Source organism: Pelophylax lessonae (genome assembly GCF_965119305.1).
Source record: "Pelophylax lessonae genome assembly, chromosome: 2".
Classification (NCBI taxonomy): domain Eukaryota; kingdom Metazoa; phylum Chordata; class Amphibia; order Anura; family Ranidae; genus Pelophylax; species Pelophylax lessonae.
Genome location: NC_138769.1, coordinates 215,541,207 through 215,558,018, shown reverse-complemented (window position 1 = coordinate 215,558,018; position 16,812 = coordinate 215,541,207). Strand labels below are relative to the sequence as shown.

Sequence of the window (16,812 nt, the reverse complement as noted above, 5' to 3'; positions counted from 1 at the left end):
ATTTCATTGTCGCTGAAATGCATAAATCGCAGAATTTGCTCGTATCTCCCCCTGGACATGGAGGCAGAGTACATGCGCATATGGTGAGCTGGGCTAGTGGACCAATATAGCCGCAATTCACTTTGTTTAGTTATGCCCATGTGGAGGGAAAGGCCCAGAAACATTCTTAAATTCGGAAACCGTTATAGGATTCCAGCCGAATCGTCTGGCAAGGTGCGAATTTGGGTTGGCGGCGATAAATTGTTGAGCATATAAATTTGATTGATCCACAATAGATCTGAAAAGATCTTCCGTGAAGAACAGCTCAAAAAAGTTCAGGGGCGTAAAACCAGCTGTCTCCACGTGGATTCCAGGTTGGGCGGTGAATGGGGGAAGTACTGGCGCTGTAGAATCAGTGGGTTGCCAATTGGGATATGCCAGCGCATCAGGGAGGGCACTATGGGCTCTACGGGCCTGTCTTCGAATACGCGGTGGCTGCGGGCCACTACTTGTGCTAGCCACCGCACCAGCTTCAACTGCACTTAGGGGACTCGCCACGTCACCAGGTCTTACTGCAGTGCTGGTTGTACTAGGTCCAGGTTGTACTAGGCCGCTGGCGCTTGCCAGGTCGCCAGAAAAATGAGCGGCACTAGTACCCACACTCTGCTCCATACGAGCACCCTGCGATTCCTGCATTTCAACAACACCAGAATGGGGTCGGGTACGCCTGGGTCTAACAGGGACCCATCTGTCGTCGGAGCTGTCTGTCAGGGAGCCGCTGCTGTCATCTGGTTCGTATACTGACCCTGATTCTGCCGGTGAGGCTTCCCCATCGCTCTCACCTGACATGGTCATTATACTGTAAATAGCTTCATCACTGTACGAACGTTTAGACATTTTGGTAACTAAATTTACCCGTACAGTGATGCGACTCACAGGTAATAAAAGCACCTGGTTGTCGAAGACTATTTCAAGCGCTACCAAAAAAACTGCTAATGCTAGCAGGGATCAGGCCTGACTCTGCTAACACAGCGGTTTTGTGGCTTGTGTTTTTTGTAAGTGACAGTAATCTATTGATTACTACACTTACCTGGGTGAAAGGGTTAAACGCAGGTGCTGGCCGGAATCAGTGCTGATCGTGCAAACACCGCGTTTTGGGAACCCTAAACTATGGGGGCGCTAGTATAGCTCTAATCAGATCAGATATTGATCTGTTCAAACACTATACTAGAAATGGAAGTGTAGGTGCGTGCGTGCGTGTGTGGTAATCAAGGGGTTACTTCTAAACTATGCGCCGGGGATCTGGGGGGGGGGGGTGGCGGGGACCCTAAACCTCCTTTGGGAAAGAAACTAGCTAGCTAGAGCAACCTCAAGTCACAATGACACTAATACAAAATACAGTAAAAACAGTATATTATGTGTGTATTAGTGCTAATGTGACAGAGGGTGTAGGGGTTAACGGGATGTGATCAGGGGGGGATCAGGGGTTTAAATCTTTATTGGAAGGGGCTGGCGGGTATCCTACGGATAAAAGGAACGGTGGCAAGCGCTAAACCTGGTCACAAGTCACACTTATACGGGTATATAGAAAATGCTATATACTGTATACAGTGTGCGTTGTGGCAGGGGGTGTAGGGGTGATCAGGGGGGGATCAGGGGATTAAATCTTTATTGGGCGGGTGGCGGGGACCCTAAACCTCCTTAGGACACAAACTTAGTCGCCTGCGCTAATTCTGATCACAATCACACTAATACAAAAATACAAAAACACAGTATATTACGTTTGTATTAGTGCTGATGTGACAGAGGGTGTAGGGGTTAACTAGCGGTGATCAGGGGGGGTCAGGGGAGATTAGGGGCTCAAATCTTTATTAGGGGGGGTGGCGGGTAATTCAAGTGGAAAAAAGGGGGTCGCAAGCGCTAGACCTGACCACAAATCACACTTATACGGGTATATAGCAAAATGCTATATACTGTATACGGTGTGTGTTATGGCAGGGGGTGTAGGAGTGATCAGGGGGGGGTCAGGGGCTTAAATCTTTATTGGGCGGGTGGCGGGGACCCTAAACCTTCTTGGGACAGAAACTTAGTCGCCTGCGCTAATTCTGATCACAATGACACTAATACAAAAATACAATAACACCGTATATTGCGTTTGTATTAGTGCTGATGTGACAGAGGGTGTAGGGGTTAACGGCGGTGATCAGGGGGGGGTCAGGGGAGATCAGTGGGTTAAATCTTTATTAGGGGGGGGTGGGGGGTAATTTGAGTGGAAAAGGGGGGGGTCGCAAGGGCTACACCTGTTCACAAATCACACTTATACAGGTATATAGGTATATGCTATATGCTGTATATAGTGTGTGTTGTGTCAGGTGCTGTAGGGGTTAATTGGGGGGGCGATCGGGGGTGAAATGTGCCTATCTAACTGTGTATGTACGTGCTTGGTGCTGTACTTACAATTAGATGTGCTCTCCTCTCACGCTGGATCCAAAAAGACCGTTGGGAGGGGAGGGCACATCTCCTCTAAGCCTGTGTTTACATTTCACAGGCTTAGAGGGAGATCTGATTGGGCAGGACCGATCAACAGGTCCAGACCAAAAATGATTGGCCTGGACCTGATGACTGATCGGTTCTGAACCCAATCGAGTCAGTCATCGGCGGGACCGCGGGTGCGCGCGCACCAGAGCGGCGAAGGCTAGTGACGTACCGCTACGTCACTCTGCCTGGCCGGGGCTGACCGCCGCAGTATATAGTCGTGCGGCGGTCGGCAACCGGTTAAAAACACCTGACGCTCCTAAAAGCGGCGGGAAAAACACGCTGTTGCACGAGTCCTAAAAGGGTGACTGATTAATGAACTTATTTTAGTTTACCATGTGATTTGGGTAACATATGTACTATAGAGCCACTTCATGAACTACAGAGTAGGACCCCTTCTGTCGTCAGAAAGCCTAAATTCAACAAAGTGCTGGAATTGTTATGGATATATTTTGGCTTATGCTGACTTGATGGCATCAGATACTTTGTAGGCCAATAATTCAAGCTGTGAACCATCCCATTCTACCTTTTTACAAAAGGTGCTCCATCAGACTGATAAATGTGAAGACCATTAGGAGTATAATAAAGTCATTGCCTTGTTCATAAAACCAGCTTATGATGATGCATACTTTTTGACTCAATGAATTATCCTGTTGCAAGCTGCAATTAGTCTGCAGCCATAAAAGAGAGAATGTGGCCAACAAAAACACTCAGGTGTGGTTCAGCATTCATGCAACGCTCAAGTGGTTTCACCCTACATTCACACCTATGCTTTTTTTAGTGCGTTTTTCAGTTTGTAGGGGGGGGGGGGGGTGGAGGGCTCACACGTCCCCTCCTTTCCTGACCTGCCGGGTTGCATGCATGCTCAGATAAGGGTCTAGTATAGATTTTGAGTGAGGGGGGGGGGTTCACCTCCAAATCTATACCAGACCCAAAAGGCCTCTAATGGATAAGGGGTCTATTTTTTTTTTTTTTTTTCCTGGCGACTAGGTCACCTGAACAAATCGCCCCAGCCTTAGGCTCCATTCACACCTGGGAGTTTGAGCGTTTTTCATCTCCAAAAATTCTAAAAAAAAAAAAAAAACGTTCCAAAACGCCCAACAAGTAAAACCCCATTCATTTAAATGGCCCCTGTTCACATCTGAGCGTTTTAACGCCTGAAGCAAAACGCCTGTAGCTGAAAAAAGTACATGAGCTTCTTTTTGGGCTGATTACCAGCGTTTTTGATAGATGTCAATGCCTGCCTCCAAAAACGCCTGAAAATCGCAGTAAAAAAGGTGCGAAAACACTACGCTCAAGTGTGAATGCAGCTCTTTCGAAAACCCATTGTAATCAAATGTAAACAAACCCAGCACTACTACATCCCCACTGCCAACCTAAATCACTGACAATAGGAGGGTGATTTTAGGGAATAAATTGAGTGTAAACTAAAACTAGGACTAATGGATGGCTGACAACAAATAGATTTTAAGGTATTGTGTGCCCGCAACAGGAAGCGTTGTCACTGGCAGATCTCCAGATTGTCAACTGATTAAAATGAAAATAGAGAATCTAAATAAAAAGCTGTATACAGTGAGATATGCTGCCAATTATAGTGAAAAATAAATGTAGGGTTTATATAATCACCTAAAGCCTAACTTTAGGAATACTATGACTTTAATGGTCCAAGCAAACCATTTCCTTTATGAATTTTTACCGTGGCTGCTGTCTCAGCCAATGAGGAGGGGAGTCACGGGCAGCTGAGAAACTCCTTGCAAGATCACTGGATAAAGATGCGCTCAAGTAAGTATTTGGGGGGCTGAGAGGGGAGCTGCTGCACACAGGTTTTTTTTTTTATATTCCTCTGGTATCAGCATGAGTAACTTCTGACAAGTTTTCCTGACACAGAGAAGAAAAAAAAATAAAAAATTTCTACCTGCAGAATTTTTTTCCCTGAAATATTCCGCCTGAAGTGTATCTAAAGTTTTAGATACAGTAGGAGGTTAAACCCCTGGTAATGGCATTTTCCTTTTTTAGTATGTTTTTGTTGTTTTTACCTAGGTATTAGGGTAGTTCTATTCCCTATGTCATTTGTTTGCCTTACCTAATGATGAGCTCAAGTGGTGTGCAGTATGTGGTTTCATGGCTGATGGATTCCCCTGTCCCATGTCCATGGTAGTGAGTGCTAGCTGGTTCCTATGCACCAAAAGGGACAAGACAACTTGTTTTCTGGCCACACAATGCCCAATGTAGATGTTGCCATCTGCTCTGTGTCACAAAGAATATACACTAATATGAGAGACACAGGGATTGTGGTATATATATATATATATATATATATATATATATATATATATATAGTTCCTTCACAGAAAGTGTCAGGTCTCAGACTACAGACAGAGGTCATGCATTAAAGTAGAACTATAGGCAAAACTTTGTTTTCATTTTGGATAGAAAAAGGAGGGTTATAACCACTGTAAGGTTTGTTTTTGCTATCTTTGTCCCATTGGGGAGATTTCCCTTCACTTCTGCCCCATAGACAAATCAGGAAACCCCTGCAAATTAAGGGAATCTCTTGGGGACCCCCAGGTCACCAGGACTAGCATTCCCGTTGGAAAATTTTCACTCATTACTTTTATGGGAACAACCAAAATATGGGATTTTTTTTTCCACTTTTGAGGAGAATGGTAAATAGGAAATATAGAGAGGATGAATATCCCTAACGGGGGCACAGACAGCTAAAAAAAAAAAAAAAACCTAAAAGATGTTATAATCCCTCTCCACTCTAACCAAAACTAAAAAAAAAAAAAAAAAAAAAAGTGCCTTTTTTTTTTGTTATACTTTAAACCTGTGCAGTGCCATGTTGCATGCTTTATGTTTGAGGACAAACAGAAACTGCTGACACAGGAATGTGAAGATTCGTCCTACTATAGGCTGTGCATACAAGGCAACTAATGACACCAAGAAACCACATGGTCAATGTACATCTTATGCTGGTGAAAAACAAAAAGGTGCAAGTGTGTGGGGGAAGGGTTTAGAATGCCTTTAAGTTTCCCACCCTCACTAACTGCCTAGGTGACCACTGTCACTGAGTGCCGGTTCACACATCTGCGATGCGGGAATATGCAGCGTGTTCCCGCATCGCATCCGCACCCCTGGCAGTTCACACTGCCATATGCAATACGCAGGGGGGGGTCAATTAAAAATTAACGACACCCCCAGTTGCGATCGCATATCGCAGTGCGATCTGCAAGTACGCACAGAATCCGATCGCACAAGTGTGGACCACTATGCGATCCGATTCTACTGCGGCTCAAAAAAAGCCTCATGTGCGTGTTTGGTGCGGATACAGTGCGAATTCAGCCATACAAAGTGTATGGCTGAACTCGCATCCGCACATCAGTTCGCATGTAATTAGGAGCAGTGCGCTCCGAATTACATGCGATCTCCGCAAACGCGGAAGTGTGAACCGGCACTAAAAGCCCGTACACACGATAAGAAACTCTGAAGGAAAATGTTGTAGACCCCAGTGAGAGGGGTTATGTTGCCTCCTCACTGCCTGTTTCAACTCCAAAAAACCCACACCACCGCATGTATTGACATGAATGGGTGGCGTTCAGTACTGTGCACCAAACACAGGGAGGGGTTTCATTTTATTCTTAGCAAAGCTAAGCATAATGGCCGAGGCATGCAGACACTGCAGACAGCTGCCAGAGCTCTTTATTGCTCTGGCAGCTGTCCATTACCAACGATTCAGCGCATCACACAGCTTTTTTTTTTGTACAAACTTTATATGAAGTATAGACAATGTACACTTCATTCATGCCGCTGTACAGCAGTACCAAGCGATTCAGTACAGTGCGCTGTGATAAAACGCAACATATCTGCATTTTATCCCGGCTCCAGGCCGCGTTGCAGTGGAGAATGGACACACAGGAAACAACTGTTTTCTGTGTGTCCTTGCGATGACAAGCGTTTAACCCTCCTCTTATGTTAGAATTCTGTTACTATCCATGATGTTTAGGGTCAGTTTTGACCCGTGTTTTAAATCAGCCATAAAATACCCTCTGAATAATTATTTATCATCAAATTTGTTTCTTACCTCTTGGTTACCTTGTTAGGCTTCTTTATCCTTGAAAAGATTGGTTTTAATATTTTTGGTGTGACCCCTAGACCTTTCTTTTGATAGCATACCTCTCATTTTCAAATTTAAAAAATGGTAAAATAAAGTCAGCAACTCTGAAATGAATTTGTCCTATGTTTCTTCACTTTATTTAGAGAAGCAGACAAGCAGGAAAAGAGATAGGCCCCTCCCTAACTACAGCTCACAGGGTTGAGAGGGGATTGGCTGTCAGTGTTACTAAGCAGAGAGAGTGTTTATGATTTCAGTTTTGGCACTTATTAGTGTCCTATAATCCTATATTATGACTGGGTCAGAATTGACCCTAACACCATGAACGTCTTAATTTTCACCACAGTATTTTATAATTTAGTGAAAAGGATTATTTTTCTATTACATTGTTTAAATAGAGGTTCCTGACAAAGTAAAAAAATCTTGATGCAATAAACAAATTTATGTGATACTTATAGACATTCAAAACCTGAAAACGGGTCGGTTCTGACACCAACACAAGAGGAGGGTTAATAGTGATACACTAAAATTTTTGCTCCTGAAAACTATTGGCTGAAATTAGGGTTTTCAGTGTTGTGCAGAAAAAAAAAAAAAAAAAAAAAGAATATACTGAGGTCCGGTTCACACTGATGCGATGCGGGAAGGCTGCGAATCCGCAGCCTGTTCCCGCATCGCACACGCACACTGCCATATGCGATACGCTGGGGGTGTCAATGTAATCTTAACGACACCCCCAGTTTGATCGCATATCGCAGTGCGATCGTGCAGTTCGCACAGGATCGGATCGCACAAGTGTGAACCACTGTGCGATCCGATCCTGATGCGGCTTCCAAAAAGGGTCCCTGTGCGTGTTTGCTGCGGCTGCGGTGCGAATTTAGCCATATAAAGTGTATGGCTAAACTCGCACCGCACAGCCGATCGCATGTAATGAAGGAGCAGTGTGCTCCGACATTACATGCGAACCCGGCACTCGCACAAGTGTGAACCGGGGCTGACTGCCGAAGACAAAACTTTTACTGCAATTGGACCGTGCTTATGTCCGCAACAGCACAGACCGAGAAATGCCTCACTGCCTATGATTGGCTTTGTGCAGTGTCGGCTTCCTGGCCAGATTGCTCAGGTGGGTTAGGACTACGAATACGAACTTGCCTGAGCAGATCACTATTAACCATATAAATCTGATTAAAAGTGCAGCGCTGAGAAAATATCAAATATGAAAATATAAAAATGAATCGTAAAGTGCAAAAATGCCAACAATAAAGTCCATATAGTGTAAATAAAAGTGCACAACAATATATAATGTAGAATTAAATTGGAATAAAGATTCCAGTGCACACTTTGTGGTATAAGTTATGCCCCGTACACGCGCAACGATTATCGGCCGACCGATCGTCCGTCTTTTGTCCAGAGTGGTGTTTTGTTGGTTGGAATGTGACTAGACTGCACACAAATTTTCTCGGCCAACAAAAATCTACTTCAGAAGTGATGTCATGTGTTGGTTTACTTTCCGTGTGTTTTTTCTTCTCTGAGCATGCCCAGTCTTGCTCATCAGATTTTTGTCTGCCGAAATCTGTACTGACTGACGGAAAATCGGCCGTTGTGTTGACGGCCAACAAAAATTTTATAGCCTGCACACCAGATTTTTTTGGCCGAAAAGTCGGAGTCGGTTGTCAGAAGCATCATACTAACAAGCCGAAAATCGGCTGATTGGACGTTGGCCGAAAATTCACGGCCAACTATCGACGCGTGTGTACGGGGCTTAAGTCTTGCCACCAATCACCACTGTGTACCATCCCCCACTTATATGGATTCATTGCTTACCAGAGAATATAGACTCAGATACCATACCAGTTAACCGCATGCAGGTATAGCCAGGGATGGTGCATACAGGTAACTCTGGAAATTTCACAACTTCATTCCATAGTAGGACCTCCACTCAAGGAACAGTCTTGTGCAGTGTGTTGAACCGTAGGGATAAAAAAAAGCCTCCACATAGTGGAAACCTGTATCTCAAAATCAACGTCTTTAACCACTTTAAGACCAGAAGGATTTGCCACCTTCCTGACCAGGCCTTATTTTAACTTTAACGGACAATTGCACGGTCGCGCAACAGTGTACCCAAACGGAAATTTACGTCCTTTTTTCCCACAAACAGAGCTTTCTTTTGGTGGTATTTGATCACCTGTGCGATTTTTATTTTTTGCGCTATAAACAAAAAGAGCGACAATTTTGAAAAAGAAAAAAAAAAAAAAAAAACAATATTTTTCCCATTCTGCTATATGACATTCCCAAAAAAAAAAAAATTCAAAATCAAAATGTAACATTTTAGGCCAATTTGTTTTCTGCTACATATTTTTGTTAAAAAAAAAAAAAGAATGCAATAAGTGTATTTTGATTGGTTTGCGCCAAAGTTATCATGTTTACAAAACTACAAGAAAGGTTTATGCCATTTTTATTGTTTTTATTTTTACTAGTAATGGTGACTGTTACTGTAATAATGCCATTGGCAGGGAAGGGGTAAACCCTGTGGGTGATCAAGGGGTTAAATGTGAGCCTAGGGGAGTGATTCTAACTGTGGGGGAAGCGTGGCTTCTGAAATGACCATAGAGACATGTGATCCTATATAGCAGGATCACATGGGCTCTATGATCATCCCAGGGAGAAGGACGGTTGGCTGTGTTTACAACAGCTGACCGTCCTCTCTCAGCGGGGAACGATCGCGGGTGTCAGGTGGCAATCGGAGCCCGCTGCATCAGCTTCCCCGCTGACGAGCCAGGGCGGGAGCGCGCCGGCGCACGCTCGCCCCTTATGGGCCATACACACTATAAGATTTTCTGAAGACTTTTTCCTTTAGATTTACTAAAACCATATAATAATTGGTCAAACCTAAACACTTTCAATTTGTATGCAATCTGGCAGGCCCTTGCACTACATAGAAAAGGTAAATCTGAAGGAAATCTAACCACAAAAGTTGGATAGTGTGTATCCAGCTTTAGACTCCTGAGAGTGAGCGCCGTACATGTATGGCGTTTTGCCTGGGAGCGGCTGCCTGCCGCAGTATATCTGCGGCGGGTGGTCGTAAAGCGGTTAAAGATTTTGTATTGTAAGATTTAGACCAGCTACAGGTCAGTTACGGAAACAGTCTGAGCTCAAATTAGAGTTAAAGAATCTTTGCGAGAAGAAAGATTTAGTTATACGCCCCCCTGATAAGGGGGGCGGAATAGTAATTTTAAATAAAACTGTCTACTTGAGAGAAATGCACAGAATATTGGGTGATGAACATACATATAGAGAATTACCCAATAATCCCACTCTCAAATATAAAAAAGATCTAAATAAACTTAACGAGAAAGGTTTCCACAATGGGACTTTAGATAAGGAAGAGAAAGCATATCTTTTTCCTTTAGCTCCTAGAATTCCGGCAATGTATTTGCCAAAAATACATAAAAATTCCACGCATCCACCCTGGACGCCCAATTGTAAGTGGGATAGATTCCATTACGTACTGTACAGGGCAGCACGTGGATTTCGATCTACAACCACAAGTGATAAAAATTTCTTCTTTCCCGAAGGACACTAAGGATACCATCAGGTTACTAGAAAATATCCAAGTGCAGGAGGGTTGTATTTTGCCTCTTTATACACCTGCACCACTTGGGTTTAGAAGCAGTAGAATACTATCTTTTGCAAGATGAGACCATTCCTAGATTTCAATGATCATTTCAATGATCATTTATCATGGATCTATTAATGTTTGTCACCAGCCATAATTATTTCACAGTGTGTGTGTGTGTGTGTGTGTGTGTGTGTGTGTGTGTGTGTGTGTGTGTGTGTGTGTGTGTGTGTGTGTGTGTGTATATATACACACATACATACATACATACATACACACACACACACACACACACAATGGCCAGAATATCTTTAGACCCCAGATGATGTCTTAGCAGACGAAACGCATTCAGGCTATTGCACCTTGATTCTACATGTTGGATAATGATACAAGTGTTTGTTATTTGGATAGGATGTACGTTTTTTTCCTTTTTTAATAAATTTTGAGATACAGTTTTACACTATTTGGAGGCTTTATTTATCCCTAGGTTTCAACGCACTGCACAAGACTGTTCCCTAAGTGGCGGTCCTACTATGGAATGAAGTTGTGAAATTTCCAGTTACCTGTATGCACCATCCCTGGCTATACCTTAATGCGGTTGACTCAGTGCTTATGGTATCTGAGTCCATATTCTCTGGTAAGCAGTGAATCCATAGGAGTGGTGGATGGTACACAGCGGTGATTTGCGCACTTGCCGACCGCAGTACATACACTGTGGCAAGTCAGCTCTGTCCGTGAAACGACGTAACTGTACGTCATATTGTGGGACCGCTAGTGGGGGCACGCCCCGATTGGCTACAGTGGGCGACAATCAGCGGGTCCGACAGCCGCAATTGCCGTCGGGCACCCGTGATCGCTCCCTGTGGAGACAGAATGGCGGTCTGCCATTGTAAACACGGCAGACTGCTTTTCAGTCATTAATGAACACAAGGATCCTGTCTTCCTCCTATTTAGTAACACGGGTCTCTGTGTTCATGTAGCAAGCCAATCCCCCAAACAGTTAGAAAACACCCCCTAGGGACACATTTAACCCTTTAATCGCCCCTGGTGTTAACCCCTCCCCTACCAGTGTCATTAGTACAGTAAAAGTGCATATTTTTTTAACACTGATTACTGTAGCAATGTCACTGGTCCCCCCCAAAAGTGTCAAAAATGTCAGTTAGGTGTACGATCTGTCTGCCGCAATATCACAGTCCCGCAAAAAAAAAAAAAAAAAAACCACAATAAATAATCTTTCCCTTAGTTTGTAGACGTGACAGCTTTTGCGCAAACCAAATCAATATACGCTTATTGGGATTTTTTTTTTTTACCAAAAATATGTAGCAGAATACATATTGGCCTAAAATTATGAAAAAAAATTAGATTTTTACATTTTTTTTTTTATTGGGGATGTTTTATAGCAGAAAGTAAAAAATAAGTTTTTTTCCCCCAGAATTGTCGCTCTTTTTTTGTTTATAGCGCAAAAAATAGAAATTGAACAGGTGATCAAAAACCACCAAAAAGCTCTATTTGTGTAAAAAAAGGACATCAATTTTTTTTTTTTGGTACAGCGTCGCAAGACCGCGCAATTGTCAGTTAAAGTAACGCAGTGCCGTATTGCAAAAAATGGCCTGGTCATTAAGGGGGAAAACATTTCAGTCCAGAAGTGGTTAAACACGTTTGGTGGCAAGGCTGACTTATACCATCAAACTTGCACTGGGATCTTCATTCCAATTTCCTCCTACTACATTATATATTGTTGTGGACTTTCTTTTACACCATATGGACTTTATTGTTGGCACTTTTCCACTTCACGATTAACTTTTATATTTATTGATGTTTTCTCAGCGCTGTACTCTATCACATGTTTGTTGCAATGTTTTGTCCATTGTAATGCGAGCAACTCTATTAAATAATAGAATTAGCGCGGTGTTGCACATATATACACTTATTGCCGGTTCCCGCATCGCATTCAACTTGCACGCAGTTCACACTGCCATATGTGAGTCGCTGGACTGTCAATACAAAGTTAACGACACCCCCAGATCAGTTTGCATATCACAGTGCGAACTGTCAGTTCAAACATGAATCGGATCGCATGGGTATGAACACTCATGCGATCAGATTCTGGAGCAGACCAAAAAAAAAAAAAGGGTCCTGTGTGACTTTGTTCCGAATGCAATGCAAATTTAGCTATACAATCTGTATGGCTGAATTCGCAACGCACAGACATCGCATGTGATTTGCAGAGCAGTGCGCTCCGAATCACATGGGATGTCTGACATCGCTGAAGTGTGAACCGGCACTGAACCATATAAATCTATCTACTATCCCAGTGTTTCTCAACCTTTTTTATTTCCAGTTGAGGCACCCTCTAAAATGATGGACAATCTCAAGGCACCCCATTCTAAAATCTACAAAACTATTCTAATACATTCTTATAAAGTGAATACACTTTTGCACACTGGTACCGACTAGTATTCTTACGTTTTTCTTCTCCCTTAGTTTCTCTCCATCACTTAGCTAATACGACCAAATTGTTGACAGAGAGGGGCAGAGGGGGGTCAAACAAGGATGCTGTGCAGGCATTCAATACCCTTCTTATTAAAACTGATGACATCACTGGTTGTTAGCACGCTGGTGGCTGGAGGTTTGTAATGGTACACAATGAAAACCTGTGGCTTTGTGTAACTAAAAAGCAGGCTTCGTCCATCTGCTGGCTTGTTTATATTTTTGTGCAATTTTTAGGCATTTTGCCAAGGCATCCCTGAAGGAACCTCAAGGCACCCTGGTTTAAAAAGCTGTACTATCCTTCAATTAGATGTGATCAAAATCATCAAATCAATGAGTTTTGTTCAAAACCAATCGGTGATGTAGACTAGAGATGAGCTCAGTTGTGATCGAGTTCGTACGTGCCCGCCAGGAAGTCGGCACCACACTCCACTAATCACAGGCAGGGAGACATTTCCCAATCTATGCAGTTGTGGAGAAGGAAATGTCTCACTGCCTGTGATTAGCAGAATGCAGTGTCGGCTTCCTGGCAGGATCGGGCACGTACGAACTCCAACACGCCCGAGCTCATCCCTGATGTAGACGTCTTTTTAAGAACTCATAGATTCGATCATCTTGGCCAAATCTGTGAAGAATCACGCAATCAGATCGTCACATGTGCCAACCGTTAGATTAACCATCAACTAGGTAGTACTTAGACCTGACTGACTGGATGCAAATTGAATCTAATGTTCAAGCGTGTCCTCCTATTACATATGGGTGCATATTTAAAATTTAAAAAAAAAGGAGGTTGCAGAGATTGCAATATCAGATTATATGGTGTATGGGCACCTCAAAGGAGGCTATTCATAGAGTGTACCACCAAATTATAGTAAGCTAGCAGCAGACTATACAATCTGATTGTGAGATTCCTGTACATAGCCGTTAGGCTAGCAATAGACTATACAATCTGATTGTGAGATTTCTGTACATAGCCATTAAGCTAGCAATAGACTATACAATCTGATTGTGAGATTTCTGTACATAGCAGTTAAGCTAGCAATAGACTATACAATCTGATAGTGAGATTTCTGTACATAGCCATTAAGCTAGCAATAGACTATACAATCTGATTGTGAGATTTCTGTACATAGCCATTAAGCTAGCAATAGACTATACAATCTGATTGTGAGATTTCTGTACATAGCAGTTAAGCTAGCAATAGACTATACAATCTGATTGTGAGATCTCTGTACAATCTCCTTTACAGATATGCAAAGCTATTCAGAGGGAGGACAAACCTAAAGAATACCTTCCATTTGTATCCAGTCAGGCAGCATGCTCCATGGCTGATGGTAAATCTAAATGAGATTGTATAGTGTATGGATGTCATCCTTTAGCACTGGAATGTATAGGACTGTCTGATAAGGCAGAAGAAGTCAGCAGCTATGACAGGTGGTTGTTCTATAAACTCAGCATCCCCCAATGAGCCCAGCCCCCAGAGACATCTGATGCCCCCCCCCCCCCCGAATACCTTGAGCACAGGGGTCCAGTACTCGGCTACCTCCAGAGCCTTCCCCTTCACTGTGTTGATGACGTTCTGCATGGCTCTCTTCTCCCCTCACTGAGGTTCTGCACAGGAAATAAACAAGCAGGTTAGAGAGCACAGGACTGACAGCTGGCCGCCATTGTCTCCATGACAACCCCTCTCACCTGCCTGGGGAATTTCTAAGGGGAACCTCACTACTCCGCCTCTTTACCCCACTGCCTGTCACATGGGGGCGCCACGCCCGGAAATAGCCTCTGCGCAGGACTGGACCTGAGGGGGCGTGGCTGTAGGAAGGGCTCCAGCACTAGAGCAGTACGGTGGCACGAACATTTAGTACAGTGTCTGCCATAGACTTTTTATCGCCACCAATACCAAACAGACGAGGTGGTATTCTATTATAATAATAGACTGGGGAGAAGGAAGATAGCATATACGCGGAAGCGAGGCTTGGAACGCAAGGCGTCACACCCCGGAAGTACCCTCTTGGAGTTGTTTAGGTCTACCTAGTTAGGTGTACAGTGGGATGTGTGCCAGGTGCTTGGTGACGTGTTCCTCCTCTGTGTGCCGTGCTGAGAGCAGTCTGCAGGTAAGTCGGGGGAATGCTGCTGTTGCTAACTTTGGGCTGAATTAAAGTCCATTCATATAGTAGGAAGTTGGCATTTATGGGAATAAAAAGCAAACTTTGTATTTCCCATCTGGAATGTATGGAAGCATTTATTTATTACAGGTAGTTATGTCGTGCCATCAATTTACACATATGTTGTACAATCACATCATTCCCTGTGTCCAAGGAGCTTACAGTCTAAGGTCCTTATCTCACATTCATACATACACATACTAGGGCCAATTACCCTACCAGCTGTAACTCTGCTCCTTCCATTCTAATATTTGCAGCCTACCACAGCATCAGCTGGCTTTTTGGCTTTTCAAATCTAAATCATATATACAAAACTGTCATTTTATTTACAGTGGATTTATACTTTGGGGGGGGGGGGGATTTACTAAGAATGGAGCAGCTGTGCAAGGCAACCAGTCTGCATCTAGCTTTCATTCTCAAAGCTTAAAGCGGAGTTCCACCCAAAAGTGGAACTTCGCTTTAGGGAGTCCTGACCCCCCGACATGCCACATTTGGCATGTCATTTTTTGGGGGGGGGAGTGGGTACCTAGTTTTGACAGGTACCCGCTCCCACTTTCGCTCGGAGCGCCGCGGCGCCCTGAGCGGAAGTTCTCCTCTCCCCCTCCCTCCCTGCAATCTTCTGGGACACGTCAGAGGTTCCAGAAGATTGCCGGCCAATCACGGCGCGCAGCGCGACTCGCGCATGCGCAGTGGGTACCCGGCTGTGAAGCCGCAAACTGTAACAGCCGGGTGCCCACAGCAGTGATGCCGGCGCCGAGGGAGAGGATCGAGGCTTCCGGCGGCCGCATCGCTGGACCGTTGGACAGGTGAGTAAATGGCTGGAACTCCGCTTTAAAATGATACAACCACCTTTAGTGCTGTCAATAAGCAAACATGTAGTGCAGTTTAAAAGAATGTGCAAATATTCCGTGCATAAGGTGCAAAGTGTGACCATAAATATTGTTGACACGTGAATGTTGACACGTGAACAAAATACTGTTCTCTGCTTTTATCAACAATAGCCTTGTGAGTATATTTCTCTTATATGTCAATAAAATTATAAAACGGGCTTTACTATTCTGGAATCGCTATTATTTTTTTGGGCTGCCTAGGGCCACCAAATTGAAGGGATACCATCCAGTTTATCTCACCAAGGAGAAGATTTGGCATGCTATAAACTCCTACCAGCTATAAGTACAGATTGGATGATCCCTCATAATACAAGCGGTTTTCACCCCTAATTAGGGTCCATCCTTTCTGGTGAGCGGGGTCCTGAAGGGGTTCAAGTCACCTGGCTCGAGTGATCATTTTTTAGGCCCCTTTCACACATGCTGTCCGTTTTTCATCCATCAGTTGACGGATGAAAAATGGATATCAATGTATCTCTATGTAAAAACGGATGACAACAGATGATCATCTGTTAACATCCGTTATCATCCGCTTCCGTCAATGTCCGTTTTTTTGAACGGATCAATGCCCTATTTTTCATCCGTCAAAAAAACGGATCGGATGAAAAACGGACGACAATGGATGAAAAACGGATGACAACTGACGAAAAAAGGACGAAAAACGGATGACAACAGATAAAAAACGGATGACAACTGACGAAAAAGGGACGAAAAACGGATGACAACTGATGAAAAACGGATGACAACTGACGAAAAAACTATGAAAAACGGATGGAAAACTGATACATTTTGACGTGACTAAACTGAAAAACTGAATGGACCGTATGTGTGAGAGGGGCCTAAGCACTTTTGCATCTGCACTGAAGCACTTCATTGTATTTTGTTCACGTGTCGAACATTTTTTTGGCTATATTGCACTTTAGTGCACATTAAATTTGAACATTTTTATTTTATTCTGTGGACTTTATTAATTCACACTGGACACTTTATTAATTATTAGCAATTTTAATTTATATTTATGGTCACACTTTG

General features: G+C 43.5%; 1 protein-coding gene across 1 annotated transcript in view; it reads right to left on the bottom strand.

Moving 5' to 3' along the window:
- Positions 1 to 14,534, bottom strand: part of ATG3 (autophagy related 3) — a 113,181-nt gene extending 98,647 nt beyond the window's left edge. The window contains exons 1-2 of the mRNA XM_082248529.1: positions 14,421 to 14,534; positions 14,242 to 14,339 (exon numbers count right to left, since the gene is read on the bottom strand). Of these exons, the coding sequence (XP_082104655.1) occupies positions 14,242 to 14,313 (72 nt within the window). The 5' untranslated portion in view covers positions 14,314 to 14,339; positions 14,421 to 14,534. The remainder of the gene's footprint in view (positions 1 to 14,241; positions 14,340 to 14,420) is intronic.
- Between the last annotated feature and the right edge of the window lie 2,278 nt (positions 14,535 to 16,812).